The sequence below is a fragment of the Leptinotarsa decemlineata genome, unplaced genomic scaffold, assembly GCF_025532065.1.
Source record: "Leptinotarsa decemlineata unplaced genomic scaffold, Ldec_3_MD MMD2_tig00026294_RagTag_RagTag, whole genome shotgun sequence".
Classification (NCBI taxonomy): domain Eukaryota; kingdom Metazoa; phylum Arthropoda; class Insecta; order Coleoptera; family Chrysomelidae; genus Leptinotarsa; species Leptinotarsa decemlineata.
Window position 1 is genome coordinate 12,170,648 of NW_027412674.1, and position 18,983 is coordinate 12,189,630.

Below are 18,983 nucleotides of genomic sequence, written 5' to 3' on the forward strand. Positions count from 1 at the left end.
TCAGATTATTCACTAGTTTATGAATAAAAATTATAGAGTAGTAGGTTCTTCGTTTTTGAAGGGATAATAGATTAAATTTATACAGTAGTATTTTGTTGTCGATGCCTTGTTCAGGGTAAACTCCTTCTAGCTTGTAAGTAATGTATTTCATGAAGCCTCTTTGTATAGACTCGATTTTGTTTATGTGGACTGTATATGGGTGACCATATAAGGGAGGTATGTATTATCAACATTATAAATCAAAGAAAATTTCAACATTATTATTTAATATGTAATGAGTGTACAAATAAATCAATAAATTAATAATAAGTAAAAATAATAAATGCTGAAGTCCGGAAAAATTGAAGTATTCCAAATATTGCAATAAATTTAATGTTTCTTCCTTAATCTTAAAATTTTAAATAATAAAATTTATTGCCAGGTTGTCCCATACACTGTACATCATAAAGATAGTATCGGAATAAATTTCAATAAATAATTGGAATACATGAATAAACTTAAACGAATAATCGAATAAATCACAGCAAGAAATAATTTAATAAAAAACGAAGTATAACTTCTTACGTGCGTACAAAGTACACACTCTTTTTTTCTATCATCAATATAAACATTAATACCTGTGTCTGTTATAATCATGACGTAACCAATTCAATTCAAGTCAATTCAGTCTTCGATATGCAATACACTGCTGTACAACGTAGTTTCGCCTTCATACATTCTTTTCTTAGTTCACCTCAACCGGTTAACCCGTTTCGACTTGATTTCATTCATTTTGTAAATGTTCCAAATTGATTTTCGGTTCCTCCAATTCTGGCTCCAGCGTTCTAGCAGATGTTAAATAAGCTTTTGCCAAGTTCACTTTTCCCGTCTTATGATGCAAGACAGCTAAATTGTTGAAAGCTGAGGCATGTGCGGAATCCGATGATAAGCATAAATTCAAACATTGGATGGCCAGTTGTACGTCACCAGCTGCCTTGAAATGAAACAAGAAGATTAGATGGCAGCTATGTTTTATCTTAGAAGTATGTTTTTTTTGGTATTTTCAGACTCGTGGACCTATTTGGTGGAATTTTTTATCAAGTATTGTTTTTTTGACGTAGCATCCATTATACGGACAAATGTGTTTTTAATATCTTCTCGTCATCTTCCTAATATAAATCCTCAACTTGAATTGTTGATTATAGATACAGGGTGAGTCAAAAGTTTTCCTTGTTCCATTGCTATCAGAGGAAACAATTTTTAGAACTGCTCAACATTTTTGAATAAAGCATTTTTCTATTTCCAGTCTGTGATATAGAAATTAAAACCAGATATCACAATTGAAAAATGAGAAATCTAAAGATAATTACAACTTAAATAGTGAGGTTCTAAAAATGGTAGCTGATTCACTTGCTAAGCCATTGCACATTTGATAAATACATGTATAGAGAGCGAAACTCATCCTCAAATATTTGAAATAGCTCTAGTTACCAATATTCATAAGAAAGGTGAGTGCAACAACACAGACAGTCACAGGCCTATTTCCATCATAGCTGCTATCTCAAAAATATTTGAAATTGTACTAAAAAATAGATTATTAGAATATTTTGGTTACAGACAGAGAAGATCTACTATCGGTGCAATCTGCGAAATGTATAAAATTATTCTATAAGCTTTTGAGGAGCGTAAATTGTGCTCTGCAAAATTTTATGATATGTCCAAAGCGTTTGATACGGTGGACCACGGCGTATTATTACAAACACTAGAATATTATGGGATCAGAAAAAAAGCTCTAAATCTAGTTACATCCTACCTAGCAGGCCGCCAGCAACGTGTTAAATTCAACAACGACATATCAGAACCTTTAACAGTCAATTATGGAGTACCACAGGGTTCTGTTCTGGGTCCTATATTATTTATTATTTACATTAATAATATAACAATGTAATGAATGTGTCTCCTATAATGTACGCTGATGATACAATTTTCTTGCTGAGTGACGCTACGCCTCACAATCTACTTTCTAACGCTAAGGCATCTGAAACCTTTTTAGCAAACTGGTCTAGAAGCAATTATCTCACTATAAATGATGATAAAACCGTCAGTCAAGTCAAGCTTCTCGTTTCGACTCATCTCTGAATTTCTTTTCACATAGTCACAAATTATCAAAGCGATTATCCACGTGTATATACATTATAAGACAACTTAGCAACATAATAACAACGGATTGTTTAAGAGTAGCTTATTTCGCCATTTTCCCAGCATACTCGTAATGACATATGGGCTAATAGTTTGGGGTTCATGATGTCATCTAGATATAATATTTAAACTACAAAAAAAGTAGTAACAATTATGGCACAGGCTAAATACGACGATCAATGTAAACCTTTTTTCAAAAATTCCCATATATTAACTCTGCGATCATATATGAATGTTAGTGTTTTGTTAAAAATTTATTAGGTGAAAATAAATTGACTAAGCAGGAGTGGTAGTGTATCCATGATAACAGGGCCAAAACAAATGTAAGGCTATCCAAATATAGATTAGGTAAATCGCAAAACTCTTATATATATATATATATATATATATATATATATATATATATATATATATATATATATATATATATATATACACACATCGGAAAAATCTAGGAATATTTTTAAAAATGGCAATATTTTTTTTTTAGATCGCTTTAGAGAAAAAAAGTTGACGGGTAATTATTAAACGAATGTACCTTACAACAAAATTTATTAAATGGTCAAAAATACTGAGTGCGCATATAAGCAAAACTAAAAAAAATATGGCTCTTCTTTGGCACCCCGAAAAAAATCATAATACAAAAAAAATTGGAATCAGTACAAAGTATGGCCTCCACGCTGGTTTATTACGGCCCTACATCTATCGTGCATCGACAAAATGAGATTGTCAATGTCTTGTTGAGGTACATTTGCCCATTCAGCGATTAAAAGCTCTCTCAATTGAAACGTTGTGTGAATGTTCCCCATATGCGGAGTAATTCTTCGTTGAAGCATGTCCCACACATGCTCGATGGGATTCAGGTCCGGTGATTGTGCTGTCCATGGCAATACATCAACTCCTTCGTTGGTGAGCCAGTCAGTCACTAGACGCGCGACATGTGAACGAGCATTATCGTGCATTAGGTGGAAGTTTTCACCAACAGCACCAGCAAACGGACGGACGATAGGTAGAAGAATGGTGTCGAGGTACTGTCGAGCTGTGAGGGAGCGATTTTGAAAAACGAGATCGGTTCTGCCGCCGATCATGATTCCGCCCTATAGCATTACTGTACCACCTCTGTATGTGTGGACTTCCTGAACGTGTCTCAAACGTTCATTATTTCCAGGTCGTCTCCACAGTCTTACTCGACGAGAATCTGGATGAAATCCAAATCTGGATTCGTCTGTAAACAAAACTGTGACCCAATCATTTGCATCCCAGTTTTGATGTTCTTGACACCACTCTAATCTTCTACCGCAATTGCCTCTCGACAAAGGTGAACATCTAAGTGGCCTTCTGTTGTGGAGATCTGCTTCATGCAGTCGATTTCTGACAGTATCACGACCAATGGTTACCTGGTGCGTCTGCTGCAACACGTTATCGAACTCAGGTGCTGTGATTGTCGGTTGTCTTCTTGCGGTTAAGACCAAAAATCGGTCTTGAACTGCAGTTGTAGCGCGTCCTCGCCCTGGATGTTGTTCGGCTGGACTGCCAGTTTCACGGAAACGCCGCCACAATCGACTGATAACTCTTTGGGAGACCCCCAAACGAAGAGCTACATCATTTTGTCGCGTGCCACCTTGAAGAAGCCCTACAGCTCTATTCATCTCAGCCAATGGTAAGTGATGGTGTTCCATGTTAAAGCACAATATTTTCAGTTTAATTGTTGAGTAAAAACTGGATAGAATGTATAAACTCGACACTTTCAGACACTTTCAGATCATAGGCATCAGTTATAGATAAACATCACAAACCGATAATACAAAAGTTTTCCATTTGTAGGGAAATGAGGCTATAAAAATATTTCGATTGAAAACAGTAAGACCATAAAATTCAGAATATTTGATAGAATAACAAAAAACAATCAATAAAAAGTTTACTCACTATTGCTACATGAGATAGATTGTACCAAACTTCAGCTTTAACCGCAGCATCTGTAGCTAGATCTAAAGCTCTTTGAAAATAGGAGAGAGTAAGATCCAACTGCTGCGAATAGAGACAACAAAGCCCCAAATTGTTATACAACTCGGCGGAATGTGCCCCCATAGCTAAAATGCGCCTGTAAGGTAATGATAATAATTTATTACACAACTTGAAACTTATATCAAATGTGTAGTTCTTGGTAACATTGTATAGGGTCGTAGTTGGCAACACTGACCTGGATGAGGCCCGCGCCAGTGGTAGACAATAACACAACAACATTGTAAATTAAAGGATTTGAACATTAATCGTTGACTATTAATGTTACAAACTTATATTTATGGTTATACAAGAAACCCGTTTCAACTCATTCCACTTGAAAATTCGAAACCAATTAGCTGATTTATCAGAAAAAAATGTTCATAGTTACATAAAATAATAAATTTGGAAGCCGCACATAATAAAATAATATTCAGTAGTGGTATATGACTTCATAAAGCTGCCGAAACTACTAATTAACCAACATATTTTTCAGGGAAATGATAGAAATGAACCTATAGCAGCGCACAGTTGTATAGTATTCGTACATTAATAATAATTTATTAATAATTTATTTGCTCATAATATTTAGATGTACAACAGAGTGAGTAACAATAATAACAAATAAAATAGAAAACCCATAAAAGGAGAAACCTTGTGCATGGGTATGCTACTAAAACATGAGTCTGATCTATAAAATGTAATAATAAAGTTAAAATAATGATATTAGATATAATTAAAATGTAGATATATATACCACCGGTAGACAGCTGTTTCAGCCTATTGGGCATCGTCAGTACCGGGCAGGCGGTCCTCGATTGTAGACAAAATGTGAAAAACCAGAAAAGTACTTGATGTTGTTCGACTTTTCTTTAAAGCCATTGAGCAAATTCGATACGTGGTTGGAAATCACGTAGCGTAAGTGCCTGGACACGCTGAATATGATAAGGATATAATTGCTGTTCCTTTAAAATTCTGTAACCTGCATGTGACTCACATTTAAAATTTGACTAATTTTTCTTGTACTTGTCTCTGGAGAACCGCCTCCTCCGATTCTACAGTTTTTGTAGTCCGTGGCCGTCCTACTGCAGAATTTGTTTCAAAGCTTCCAGATTCGGAAAGTCGCCGGAAAAGATTCGCAAATATCGCTGCAGAAGGAGTCACGCGTTGGGAATACCTTTCCTGATAGATGTGTCTGGCTCCCTTGAATTTCCGTCAGCCAAGCCGTATGCAAAAACCATATCAACCATTTCAGCATTCGTAAAGTCGGGCATGGTACCAAAAAGTCACTTTACAAACTCCGAACTGTGAATTTGTTAACTAATAGTAAAAAATGTGACAGCGAACTTCTATTTTTATAAACAAACTTTCATAGCCTACTCGATTTACTTAACTTGATTGCAAGCGGAGAGTGACAAAAATTATTGAAATCAAATAAAGTAATATGCATGAAAAGTAGCAAAAGTTTACTGTCAAAAAAGTTAGGGCAATTTAAAATAAATAATGACAGCGTACGCAGCGCCCTCTTGAGGTTACATGAAAATTAATACAAAATTATGATTTCCCACGTCAAAAAAAAACCCGGGTACCGAATTTCATGCGAATAACTTATTTTTTGCAAGAGTTATTTTCAAAAAAATTCAAATTCAACACCCCGTATCTTCGAAACGAAGCATTTTCGGACACAAGTTCATATAGACTTTTTTCACAAAATTGTCTCAGGAATACGTCTCTTGAATATTTCAACGTACTTATGTTACACCCTGTATATCGCTTATCGTATGTACGAAGCCCGCGAAATTCAAACATTCACCTTATTTTTTGACCGGTCCCCGTGTAGGCTAATTTTAGTGGAATATGAAGCAGCATGAATCAATTAATCAATAAACATGTGAATTTTTCTTTTTTCTTTTATCATTTGAAGGGATACTTCTCTATTCGGGTTTTCTTCTCACTGAATGTTCTCATGTGTTTCGATCCTTATATTGAAGTTTTTTTTCATCCTTGAGGAACTTTTAAAATTCACAAATTTTAAAAATCCCAGAGTTAGACGTCTTCATTACTGTTTGTTTCCTTTGTTTGATAATAGTTTATATTCATTATTTTTTGGTAAAGAAAGTTTTGCCTTTCAGCTACTCCATCTTGATACTAAAACATGGGGGAATCTTCCAAAGAAAGGAAATAAACAATCAATTTCAAAAGAAGCAACTCTGTACATGGATGTGTAGATCATGCAAAGAAGTAACTTTCATACACACATCTATGTATAGAGTTACTTCTTTCAAAATTGATTGCTTCTTTCCTTTTTTTGGAAGATCCCCACATTTGTTTGTATCAAGATGGAGTAGCAGAACGACAAAAACTTTCTTTCATAAAAATTAGCCACTCCTAAAAATATAACCCTTTAAATATAAACATTATTTCCTCTTTCCCTTATTCTACTCTTATTGGTGAAAACAATAGGCCGCTGAAGGTTCGAATTGGCAAGCACAAGAAGAACCCCAAGCGAGAAGAAGTCTGAACCTCTACTATTCAACAAAAAGCATTGGCAGTCACGCTCAAAGAAATTGGATTATTGTGGTCCTCTATCGCTGCATATACTAAGAGATTTCACAGCGCTTGGAAAGATAAATAACTGCTGATACTAACCTGTAGTATCTCAAAGCTAGCTCTGGTTGATTATTGTAGAAATGATATAGCCCTATACAAGCTATGGCTTCGCTGTTCATAGCATCTTCAATTACAACATTTCGATAATATTTAACTGAAGATGAAGGATCGTTCAAAGCCTCCGCCAATCTTCCCAGCTCTGTCATAATTGACACGTCCTTGGGGAATATGTCCAATCCGGTTCTGCACACATTCATTGCAGACAGAGGCTGGTCTAAAACGTACAAATAATATCATGTGTTTGAAAATTTTTCAAGGAATAGAAAATGAAAATTAGGGCTTGCAAAGCTGATCTGAAAAATATGCATCGATCCAGGTTTATAGTCGAAATAAACGATATTGTGCATAGTTAAAGTTGGCGGCACTCACAAAGGCCAAAAAAACCAATACATAGAAATGAACCGGCTGCAACCGGCTATAGAATTGGCGATTCGTATTGGATAATTTTTGCTAACCAAGTTTTATGATTGGCTGAGAGTCATGAAATTAAATTTGAAGTCATGTTATGGTGACGAATAGAAATCGGGGAATGCGAAGATGGTTATTGCCGTCGTGCCAGTTCAAGAACTGATCACAATTTGAGTGTTGAAATTTTTGTTATCCGTTAAAAAAGTGGCGTCCTTGAACAAGTACTAATATAGTAATAACGAGTGTGATAACAACGCAGACTTTTTCCAGTGTAGATTCGGATGCATTTGAATATTGAAACACAGAGAGTATGTTTCAAGGTATATAAGAATGTACATCTAAAGTTTGGTTTCGAGGAAAACAAACTATTACAAGCAACATCAGATTTGAATGAAATTCCTTTCTCAACTATATGTAAAATAGTCAAAAAGAAACCCTATGAACGCAATGTTCATCTAATAAAATCATTGAAAAAAACAATATACGACTACTACAACTGAAATCATAAGGAAGAAATTGAATACTTCCGGCCATAACGTGAGCTGCTGTGACTCTCACGTCACAATTACGAAAGGGTGGACTGATGGTTCGAGAATGTGTACGCTTAATATGCCTGCAAACAGAATTTGATAAGAAGGTAATAGAGCTAATTGAAGAATAAGTATCTAGTGTTACCGAAGAAGACTGGCAGAAAAGGATGAAAAAAATAAATATTAGTTGAAAAAGACAATATGGAGATTGGACACTTTCATATTAATGATGGAAATAAATTTGACAACAGTGATAATGAAACAGAGAATATGGGATGGGAATTTTTCTTTTTAGTTTTCAATGAATTTGATATTCTTTTGGTTTTAATTAATTTTTTATTCCTTCATTTTGTTGTAATTTATGACATGATGTAATAATTTAACATTAAAGCACAGTATTCCGTAATTGAGTATTAAAATGATACAAGGAGATGTTGAACCGTTGAACATCAACAAGATCAATGCTACTATTGGCTAATCGTAAGTTTCTTGGAGTTCAGCTATTGAATGAGTGGTTTAAAATGATAAAATAGTACATAAAATGTTTGTTGCTGCCATGTGAGCGGTTTTGAACATAAAGAAAATTTTTTTCTAGGAGTTAATAATATTGAAAAGTAGTGACAGGTTTCTCTGTTTCCTCCTAGTTTCCAGGGAGTTTCCATTGAAAACAATGCTGATTATTTCACATTTTTAGAATATGCATTGAAATCTAAGTATAGGAAAAAGAAAATCTTCCTATTTCGGGATTTTGACTGAAAGTAAACGGTTTACGAAATAGCGAATTTATTCCATAAATTACTCTCTCATTGTTCAGTTCGGACAAACTCTGAGTTATTTCAATATTTATAATAATTAGTGTAATGATGATACTTTGGTTTTCGACCACAAATAATATTAAAACTTCTGAACAAGTTTCAACTAGCAGTTCATCCAATATTATTTTCAGCTAAGAGAAATTAATAAGTACAGTTTCCTTATTTTCTTACCCATCCTCAAGTATATTCTCGTTAATCTGATGAACGATTCAACGTTTTGATGTTGCTTCAAGGAACTGCCAAGTTGCTGTTCTGCCTCCCTGACCATGTTCAAAGCTATGTAACATTTTGCGAGCTGCACTTTCCACCACCAGTCTTTGAATTCAGCATATTGCGTGGCTTGAACAGCAAGTTCCATAGCACTCCGTATGTCTCCTTCGTGATAGTAGAGATATTCGAACAACGGTTTAGACAAGCAAGAGTTCTTGGCATACTTTGATAGGTTTAGTCGAGAAACTTGGATGAACGGACCATCTTTCTGAGATAACATGGCGGCTGTTCCTATACGAATTGCTCGAGCTGATGTTTGGCCTGTAACTGGTCGAGCGGACCTCAGTCGGTCAAGAGCTGAACCTGGTCGAGTTTGAGTACCTGGACGGGCTACTCCTGATACCGGTCGACCTGTCGCTGTTCGAGGTCTGGAACTAAATAAAGCATGTGTCAAAAACGGCTCAACCCAATCTGGTTTACTGTTTTTGTTGATTAGCGAGCACAAACGCACACACACACACTGTGCTATTGAGAAAGCTTGAATTACTGCTTGCTCCTTTTACCACATGCGTAATGGAATGATTAGCTAATTCATCAATCGGTTGTCTGGTGACATCCCAATGATGATTTCATCCTAAGATGTGTGTATTCGAACGAAAAGGATCTATGACTCTAAGCTCATCAATGACACTAACGAAACCTTTGGGATACCAGGCCCCCTCTCCTCGTACAAAGCCTTGTCATGGTAATGCAGGACTCCACCGTGATGGATCATCTTTTCCTAGCTACTCGCTCCCTTCATGGACTCTAACTAAACCAAAGAATACTACCTTGAGTCTACAGAAAAGTTGAACGTCGATCAAACGACTTCAACTGACATTCCTATAACATTCGAACAAGTGTGAGGGCTTCTGAGTTCTCCAATTGCTGATCCTGTTCACGAACCCAAGTGGTTTGATGATGCATTTTTTAAGGGGTTTAGTTGCCTCCACAAGAGCAAGATACCTTATGAATCTGCCTGACACTAAATTCGTGAGCAGCAGAAGCATAATCTGCAACAGAAGAGGAACCAAAAGATGATTCTCCCAAATCAAAGACGACAAAATCCTGCATGGCTGGTATAGGTATAGTCGTCAGATGGGAAGGTTACCGCGGTCTATGAGGTGGGGATCTTTCATCTTGAATATCCGATAAATACAATATCGTCCAGCCACCTAATATGCCATCATGGCTGCGGTAGAGGATATTCCAGTAGATGGTCCACAGATATGTATTTCATCAGTTCGGACTTAAATTGGCTACTATAATATAAATTGATTTGAAATCCTTAAGAAAATTAAAAAGATTGACTGAAAATAACAATTTTTATTAAACAATAAACTGAAATTACAAAGAAATAACATACAAGCAACAACCAACCGAAAATAAAAAAAATTAAAAAATATTAAAAAAAAAATAAAAATTAAAATTAAAAGATTCCAAACCAAGTTAAGTCACGACCTTTCGATGTTATGTTGATGTTATGTTGATGAGTCCAAACATGCTCTGCTATTCCGGATTTGCTGGTTTCTCCTCGCTGTGTGTGTTTCTTGTGCTCACCAATGCGAACTTTCAATGGCCTCTTTGTTTCACAGATGTATAATTTTCCGCACTCGCAGAGTGTCCGGTAAATGCAATTCTTGGAATCGCAGTCCGCGTTTTGTGAGGCTGCTACAGATAGTGTTCCCAGATCTGAAGCAGGTCCTGACGTAATTCTTAGACCCAATCCTTCTTATCCTTTTCGATAAACCTGTGTTGTAGGGAAGTATAAGTACTGGTTGTGGCGGCTTCTCTTCCTTGTGAAGCTCTTGCTGTCTTCTAGCTAAAGCCTCTTCTACCTCTGGAGTAACCATTCCGTTGAAAGTCATTTTTGATGATGCCTAGTTCCTTTTTGAGACCTTCCTTTGTATTACAAAGCCCGAAAGCACGGTCTAGTAGGTCTTGATGATTCCTCTCTTAGTTGATTGATGGTGGTTGGATTTGTGGCTCAGATACTGTCCTGTGTGAGTGGGTTTTCGATATACAGATGTTTCCCATGTAGTGTCGATCCTCTTCACCAGTACGTCTAAGAAAGGCAATTCGTTGTAGAATTCCTTCTCCATTGTGAAAGTGATGGAAGGACTTACGTTGTTGATGTGCTTCAGGAAAGTGTCTAGTTCTGCATTTCCATGGTTCCATATTATGAAGGTGTCGTCTACGTATCTCAACCAGACTCGGGGCTTTTTGTGGGCTTCTTCAATGGCTATAACCGATCCCATTGGCAGTCCTCATCTTGCGTAAAGAATTCGTCCTTCAGTTGGAAGTAGCAGTTTCGTACACATCATCCCAGTAATTCCATGATTACTTGTATCGGTAAGTTTGTTCTATCTTTCAGGTCCCCATCTTCGGATAGCTTCTTCTGCATGATTTGAAGTGCTTCTTCGACAGGAACGTTGGTGTAGAGGATTTCCAGGTCGAAACTGATCAGTTGGTCCTGCTCTTTGACTAGTAGTTCAACGAAATGCCTTAAATTTTTGACAAAAGATGATGTTTTACCTTGCAGTGGATTAATTATTGGTAGTAAAAATCTGGACAAGTTCTGAGTGGATGAATCTCTGGAGCTAATGATCGGTCTGAGCGGAACATCCTTTTTGTGGATTTTGGGTAGTCCATACAAGTGAGGGGGCTTACTGTGGTGCGGTGTTAGCGATGATCTCTCCACTCTTTTTCCAAAAAATAGACTTGTTGTTTTTCCAAAGTCTGGTACAACTTCCTTTCAATTGATGCAGTAGGGTCTCTTAAGATCTTTGTGTATTTTCCTTTCTGAAGCACCTATTCGATTTTCTGTTCTTAGAGTATCCATCAAAACAGTAGCGTTTCCCTTATCTGCAGGTAAGATCTTGATGGTGTTGTCTCTAAGTAGCCCGTTCAGGGCTCTTCGTTCTTCATTGCTGACGTTAGGAGTTGGAACTGGTTCTCTGTCTAGCCGTTCTCTGATTTTCCATCTGAATTCTTCTGCCTCGATCTGATCATTAAGGGAACTGGTGGATTCTACTGCAGTTATTATTTCCAAAGAGGGCACAGATGTTGATGCAATGGCGAAGTTTAGACCTTTCCTCAACAGAGATTTCTCTATGTCCGTGAGCGGGCGGGAGCTCATTTTGATGAAGTTGGCGGCTTCATAGTTGTCCTGTTCTCATTCTGCATTTGGTCATTGCTTCCTCACCAACTTTCCCCACTTCCTATTGTGGGTATTCTCCATGTCTTGTCGGATCTCCAAGCACGTGCTTTCAATCTTGACAAAGATTGGTCTATGATCTCTTCCAAAGTCTCTCTTCTTATTTCCTCAAATCGTTCTGTGACATCTTGCATCAGAGTGGACCTCTTCCAACGGTGGTAATCAATTTGAGACCTTTACAGTGCTCGGCTGGTGCGTTCCAATATGCGTTTGGCTCTCTCTCCTGGGATTTACGATATCAGCAAAAAACCTTTGAGTATGATGTTGACTATAGTCTTCTCATATCCTCGTAATAAGTCGCTGGTTCCGGGTCTGTACCAGGTATTCAACGTTTGTTTAAAGGTGTTTTTCAGGGATTTCAAATCAGTTTATTTTATATTAGACAATGGAAGTCTGAACTGATGAAATACACCACGAAATATTGTCAACCACGTCCACAGATATGATTCTAGATCTGCAAATTCTGGCCTGAACGGATATATATTACTTGTAAGTTACTCCAGTTAGTACCCTGAGGCGATGACTGATGGTCCACAGCAGAGCACATTTGTGTCTCTGACCAAGCTGACGAAGTTAGTAACAATTCTGATCCACCAGAAGAAAACCTCACCTTCATTTTTATGTCATATCAACGATTTCTTCAGTAAGAATCAGTGGAAAATTTTCCGCTGAAACTGTTTCAGTTGATACGTCAAGAAGAGTATTTCGACCATGCCACTGAAGATGGCTGCTGCAGTTGCAATTGAAACGTTTGTAACATACATACTTGGATATGGATATTATTCAAACATAGTCATTAAGTAAATTCAGAGAGCGACCTTTTGAATCATCAACTTTTCAAAGGAACGACGATAAGAATGAATCTTGGTTTGCCAACCTTAGGTGGCATAAGGAAAAGGAAAACTCAGGTATATGAGCACATATACTGTACTTTCCTCGCCGCGGACCAGATCTCATCATATTGTTTGGCAGTCTTACTCTTGTCAGCTGACTTGGAAAATCTCTCAACAAATAAGTAATTTGCTTTATTACGAAGCGGAATTCATTTGCGTCCTTTCTAGAATTCATGTTGACTGGATCTTTGGAAATGTTTGACCGTTATATATGCCAAAGAATTCAGGTATCCAGGAATTTATGGGTTAGACTTTAAATTACTAACTTTGTGTGCAAAGTCTACTCACCATAAAGCGCTTGTTGTTGGAGGCAAAGAACTCTTAACTGATGTTCCAGGTCTAGGGGCAGTTGCCACAATGCTGTCATCTAAGAATTCCTCTTGTGGGATTTCTTCACACTCCAAATCATCTACATATACTCTCTGGGTAAGTGCTCTCATTTTTAGACACCAAGCAGCTTGATCTAGAGGATGTTTGTCTAGTATGCTCGTACAAATGTCTGCACACTTGTCGTATCGCCTTCGTCGGTACAGGCTCAACGCTAAGTACATCTGGTCCATCACGAGAAATGAATTTCGATGTTTCACCTAATTTTAACTTCAGGCCAATCGTTCCTTAATGAATTTTTCCAGAGTCAGTTGTCAGTAAAATAGAAAACTTGCTCTATCGTTCTGAAACACAAAGAAAAAGTATGATCAGTTCAATATGGATATTTAAACGATACGTATTTCAGTCTGTTGAAGTGAAACAAAATCAAAATGAGTCACCTTCAATAAATTCTATAAAAATTAGCTCAACATCTTCAACAATCAGAGAGACTAGGTTGTAAAACTGATGCAATGAAAATGAGTGTACTACGTTTACCACGGTGGACGTAATAACGAACCTCACATGGCATTAAGAAGGGCAGCAATGAAAACCACGTACATAATGAAGAAACGGAATATTTTCAGTCATAGGTTTCAGGTGGATTCTGCCATTGATATGACCAGGATGCCTGGTTTGCGAAAAATAAGGACAAATACATAACAGAAACGTTCTAACAAAAATATTTCTTCCACACAGCAGAACTCTAACATTTTCCTTGACACGCGTTTTACCAATCAAGCAGAGAAAACTAACTCATCGTATTTAAATCCACCAGAAAAAAACCACACCTACATTTTCATGTCATATCAACGATTTCTTCAGTGAGAATCAGTGGAAAATTTTCCACTGAAACTGTTTCACTTGATACGTCAAGAAGAGTACTTGGACCATGCCACTGAAGATGACTGTCGCAGTTGCAGTTGAAACCTTTGTAACATACATACTTCGATATGGATATTATTCAAACATAGTCATTGAGTGGATTCAGAGAGCGTCCTTTTGAAACCTCAACTTTTCGAAGGAACGACGATGAAAAAAGATACTCTAAGAGCCGCACCAAATTTTGGAAAAGCTGAGTCCGTCAAATTTGCTCATTCACTTCAATAATTATTTGGCAATCCAAATGAGAGAACTGCTACAAACAGTGTCTTTGTCATATTCAATGATCTATCAATACTCGTTCCACAAAGCACTCATATAGGATTACGTAGACCAGAAGAGTTTAGTGTAACTCAACATTTATTGAAGAAAGACCATGTATCATTGCTCGTTGCTTTCGAAAATCTATAAATAGCGCAAACAACCTGAAATTCTTTTGAAATTTCTTGCTAACTTGAACTTGCTAACTGAAGAATTCATTGGTGCTTTACAAAGTGTGAAAGTAATGTTTCTCTTTGTTGGATGTTAGCAGGTTGATTCACTGTTAACGACTTAGTTCAGATCTCCTCCGGATGAAACCAATTTGGTAGGTTTTGGTGTGTGGAAGATGGGTTTTTTGTTGAATTCATTCTTCGCCAGAGGTCCCCACCTTTCAAGTAACAGAAACACCTTCAAACGATAAAAAGGAAACTCTGAAAGAAAGAAAGACCCAGATTCAAATAGATGCAATATTTTGATCAAAGAAGAAAACTATTCGGAGCAGCAATTTCAATAATTGACAGACGCGCTCAATATTGAAAGAAACTATAGGCGGAGTATTTGGTTCTAATGCGATCTGGGACTACTCACTAGTATACTCACAAACTATACAAGAAGAACTTCTATGAAGAGACTGTGATCTCTGGGTCTGAGTAGAGTCATCACAATAACTGGAAAAAACGTGGTAGAAATGCGATCAGAGCTTGCAAAACCGAGTATATGTAGCAGTGATTCTTTTGATTAAGCAGACCCTTTGGTTGCAAACTAACCCATCTTGTAACAGTTAGGATCCACCAACTGGTCTAACCTTCTGAAGTGCTTGAAAGGGAACAAGGGTAAATTGTTATTGTACTTTGGTCGCCTGGAGGGGAACGACTGTGTAGAAACTGTTGACGGATTCAGACGAAACATCGGCGTCATCGGATATGAAGAGATTTGTCCTCGATTTTGCGTCAGGGATAGGGTCCGTAAGTCGAACTCCGTTGGGAATTAGTTTTTTTCTCATAGTGGACTTGTGGAATGTGGCAAAATAGGTATTTTGACAACTATAGGGGTACTAGTTATACTGCTTTACTATGTTGTTGCATATTAGAAGTAAAAATACTTCAAACACTTACTGTTATAATGAAAAGAGAAATGAAAATTTCTATGTTTTTTACCACTTTCATTTGTAACTAACGTTACTGCAGTTTCGTCCTATACGAACATTTTCAAACTTATACAAAAAACTCTTACTGTTATGTGATACGACTTCATTTTCTTTCATTTCAGTTGATAGTTTTCAAGATATTTACAAAAAAACCCATTTTTTTCAGTTAATTGTTTACAATTTTTGTAATTTTTGCAAACGATCTACACGCTATTCCTTATCGAATGGCACTTCGTTTATATATTTTGGAGGTGGAGAAAAAAATGTTAAGCTGAAACTCACTTGTTGACCAGAGCATACAGTCTCTGAATTTTCAGTCTCTCAAGTTATTTGCTTAAAAAAAGTTCGAAAAGTATAGACTTACACACATTTTTACCTATTAGACAAGATACAACGTTTGACAATACTGAAGTTCTTCGAATAAGTAATTTTTGAGCAGAAATTCCCAATGAGTCATTTTTCAACAAAATTATTTTATCAATTTATTTGAAGAGTCATCACGTGGTCTAAAAATAAAGAGCTTATGTCATAGACAGGGCTGTAGCAAAAAGAAAAACCGGCGGGGGGGGAGGGAATCCAAATTTTCCCAACTTTTGAAAAAATGAAAGCTATCCAAAGATTGGCTGAATGCTTATGCCCGTTAGGGTATACACAAACAAAAATAAATTTTGGTAGTAATAAAAATAATATGAGAATTATTCTACTTTGGACCAAGGTCCTTGGTCTTCCACCATATCCACCTTGTATATAGGAATACTCAATACAAATGAAAGGAAACAACACTTAAATAATATTGTGCTTATTGTTTTCTACTATTATTTTTTCTTTCTTCACGGCCCGAAATTTCCCAACTTTCGAATAAACAGCGAAAAGTTGGGAATTTTGTCCAATTGTCACTTCAAAATTTGTGGACTGTTCAACTGTTCTCTTACTTGGGAGAAATAAAACTTTTTTGTAGTTTTCAAACAACTCAGAATTCTCTTCGAATTATGTATGTTGGGAAATCCCAACCTTGTCCTGGTTCTGTCCCTTTCCTTATTACCTCTCCCTTTCTTTCCTCTCATTTTTATGTTTTTCAATTTTTAATCATATTTTTTTCTATCTTCACTTCCCAACTCTTTCCCAAGTCGAAAAAGCAGGCGGGGGAGACTCCCCTCATCCCCCCGAAGGCGACGGCCCTGGTCACAGACACTGGGAAAAGTTTTCTGTTTTTGGTAATATCTATGGCACACACATAGAATCATTAGAACATTGTGTTAAAATCTTGATTTTGGAAAATGTTTGATTCGTTGTCAGAAGTTCAAACTACCTACCTACCACACGATTTTCAATAACCAGAAACATTAATATCGAACACTTAGACTAACTGAACGTATATGGATGAACTGTTTTTATAGAAAAGCCTCAGAAATTATTTGTTTGTATTAACAACCCCAACAACAAATATTGATTGGAAATGAAAGTATCCCGGTTACGTTCCTTTCAATTGTTCATTACATTCATTTCAGTTTGAATTTTTTTTTATTTTCATTCCATACTCAATTTTATTCTCATATTACAACTTTTTAACTGGTTCAACAATAAAGACTAATATTTTTTTCAACTCAAGACGCATAGTCGTTCCTTGTGTTTATGCAACCAACATAACAGGTCTAAACTATTTCAGATGAAGGTAAAATAAAAGATCGATATTGTTTATTGTTTCTATTTTTTTTTCTGAAGCAAATATGAAACGGTAATCTGGCATTTAGGAATTGAAAATTGTTATTCTTCCTATTCACGAACAAAAAAAAATTATCAAACATAAAATATATATAGGTATTCAAATACAAAGAAATATTAATAAGTACTAGACATTTTGAAAATGCAGAGTGTCTACAAGACATATCAAACCGTATAAATGAATAATAATAATAATAATATGTTATTTATTTAAGATCCAAATACGAATACAAATGAGAAGTACAAATTGAGAAGTACAAATATTTTTGTAGGTACTCCTCATAAGTTTGGAGCTTGATTTATTAAAAATTTCACAAGCCCCCTTCATATGATCAAATGATCAAAGGGCAAGGATTTTCCGAAATAATGTATAAATTTACTGAAGAATGTATAATGTATAAATTCAGATTGGGTACAGTGCAATTATATAGTACAATATTTGTAAACAATAAATTTCCATTTCGAGTGAGGCGACATTACCTAAGCATGTGATATGCTTATTTTTTAAATATTTTTTAAAGCGTCCAATATAACGGCAAAACAAAAATAAACAAGTTTGAGTTTATAAATAACCAATGGTTTTGTGCTGCCATCTGTAGAAGATTTCAGAGTATACATACTTAGATTAAATCCTTAGACAATGCTTAGATCATTCCTGCCTGAACTAACTGATCGATATTGATCAGTTTATTATCCTGAAAGGATACCTATTTTAGTTATAAAAAGATGTATAGAAACCCGGGTCTCTTCAATAAATAAGGTGAATGTTGAAATTTTGCGGGCCATATACATTCGATCAAGTACTTTTTTATTTTTTTTTGTTGGTACACTCGTCTAGAACATATGTTCACTGTTTTAGTTGTTCATCATCATTAGTTTGTTGATGAGAGGCATAAAAGTTAAAAGTGACTAGAATGTTCGGCGAAAAATAACTATGCATAAAAAAATTGCAACAAATTTCGTTTAAAGACTGGTATTAAGTGCTCAAAAACACTTGAAATGTTGACAGTGGCATACGGTGATTGTATTCTGAGTCTGAGAAATGTTTCCGAATGGTACAAGCTTTTCATAGAAGGTTGAGAAGCTTTCAATGACGACACTCGCTCTGGACGCACCACCACATCAACAACCGATGGAAATGTGGAGAAAGTGAAGGAAATTGTTATGGAGAATCGTCAAATCACTATTAGTGAAGTTGCTGACGATGTCGGCATATCGGTTGGCTCATATCATGATTTTTTTTGTATTTGGGGCATGAAGCGTGTGGCAGCGGAGTTTGTTCCAAAATTGCAGAATTTTGACCAAAGAAACCGTCGCATGAGCATAGCTTAGAAATTGTTGAATGACGGCGATCCCGATTTGCTTAAAAGCGTCATAACTGGTGACAAAGCATGGGAATATGGTTATGACATCGAAACCAAGGTCTAACTGTTTCAATGGAAGAGCCCTGGAGAGTCAGGACCAAAAAAAACCAGCCAAGTTCCATCAAATGTCATCATTTTGCTCAGTGTTCTTTCCGATTATTGTGGCATAGTGCATCAGGTGTTTCTGCCGCATGGTCTTACGGTCAGTGAGGAGTATTATCTTGAAGTTATGTACCGCTTGCAAAAAGCAATACCAAGAAACCGTCCAGTACTGTGAAAA

At 36.3% G+C, this 18,983-nt stretch overlaps 1 protein-coding gene across 1 annotated transcript; it reads right to left on the reverse strand.

Moving 5' to 3' along the window:
* Nucleotides 1-286: 286 nt before the first annotated feature.
* Nucleotides 287-13,626, reverse strand: BBS8 (tetratricopeptide repeat protein 8). The gene is made up of 5 exons (XM_074180436.1): nucleotides 13,250-13,626; nucleotides 8,774-9,246; nucleotides 6,829-7,063; nucleotides 4,105-4,279; nucleotides 287-973 (listed from the first exon to the last, which is right to left on the reverse strand). Exons 1-5 carry the CDS (start codon nucleotides 13,519-13,521, stop codon nucleotides 764-766), a joined length of 1,365 nt encoding a protein of 454 aa, XP_074036537.1. The 5' UTR covers nucleotides 13,522-13,626; the 3' UTR covers nucleotides 287-763.
* Between the last annotated feature and the right edge of the window lie 5,357 nt (nucleotides 13,627-18,983).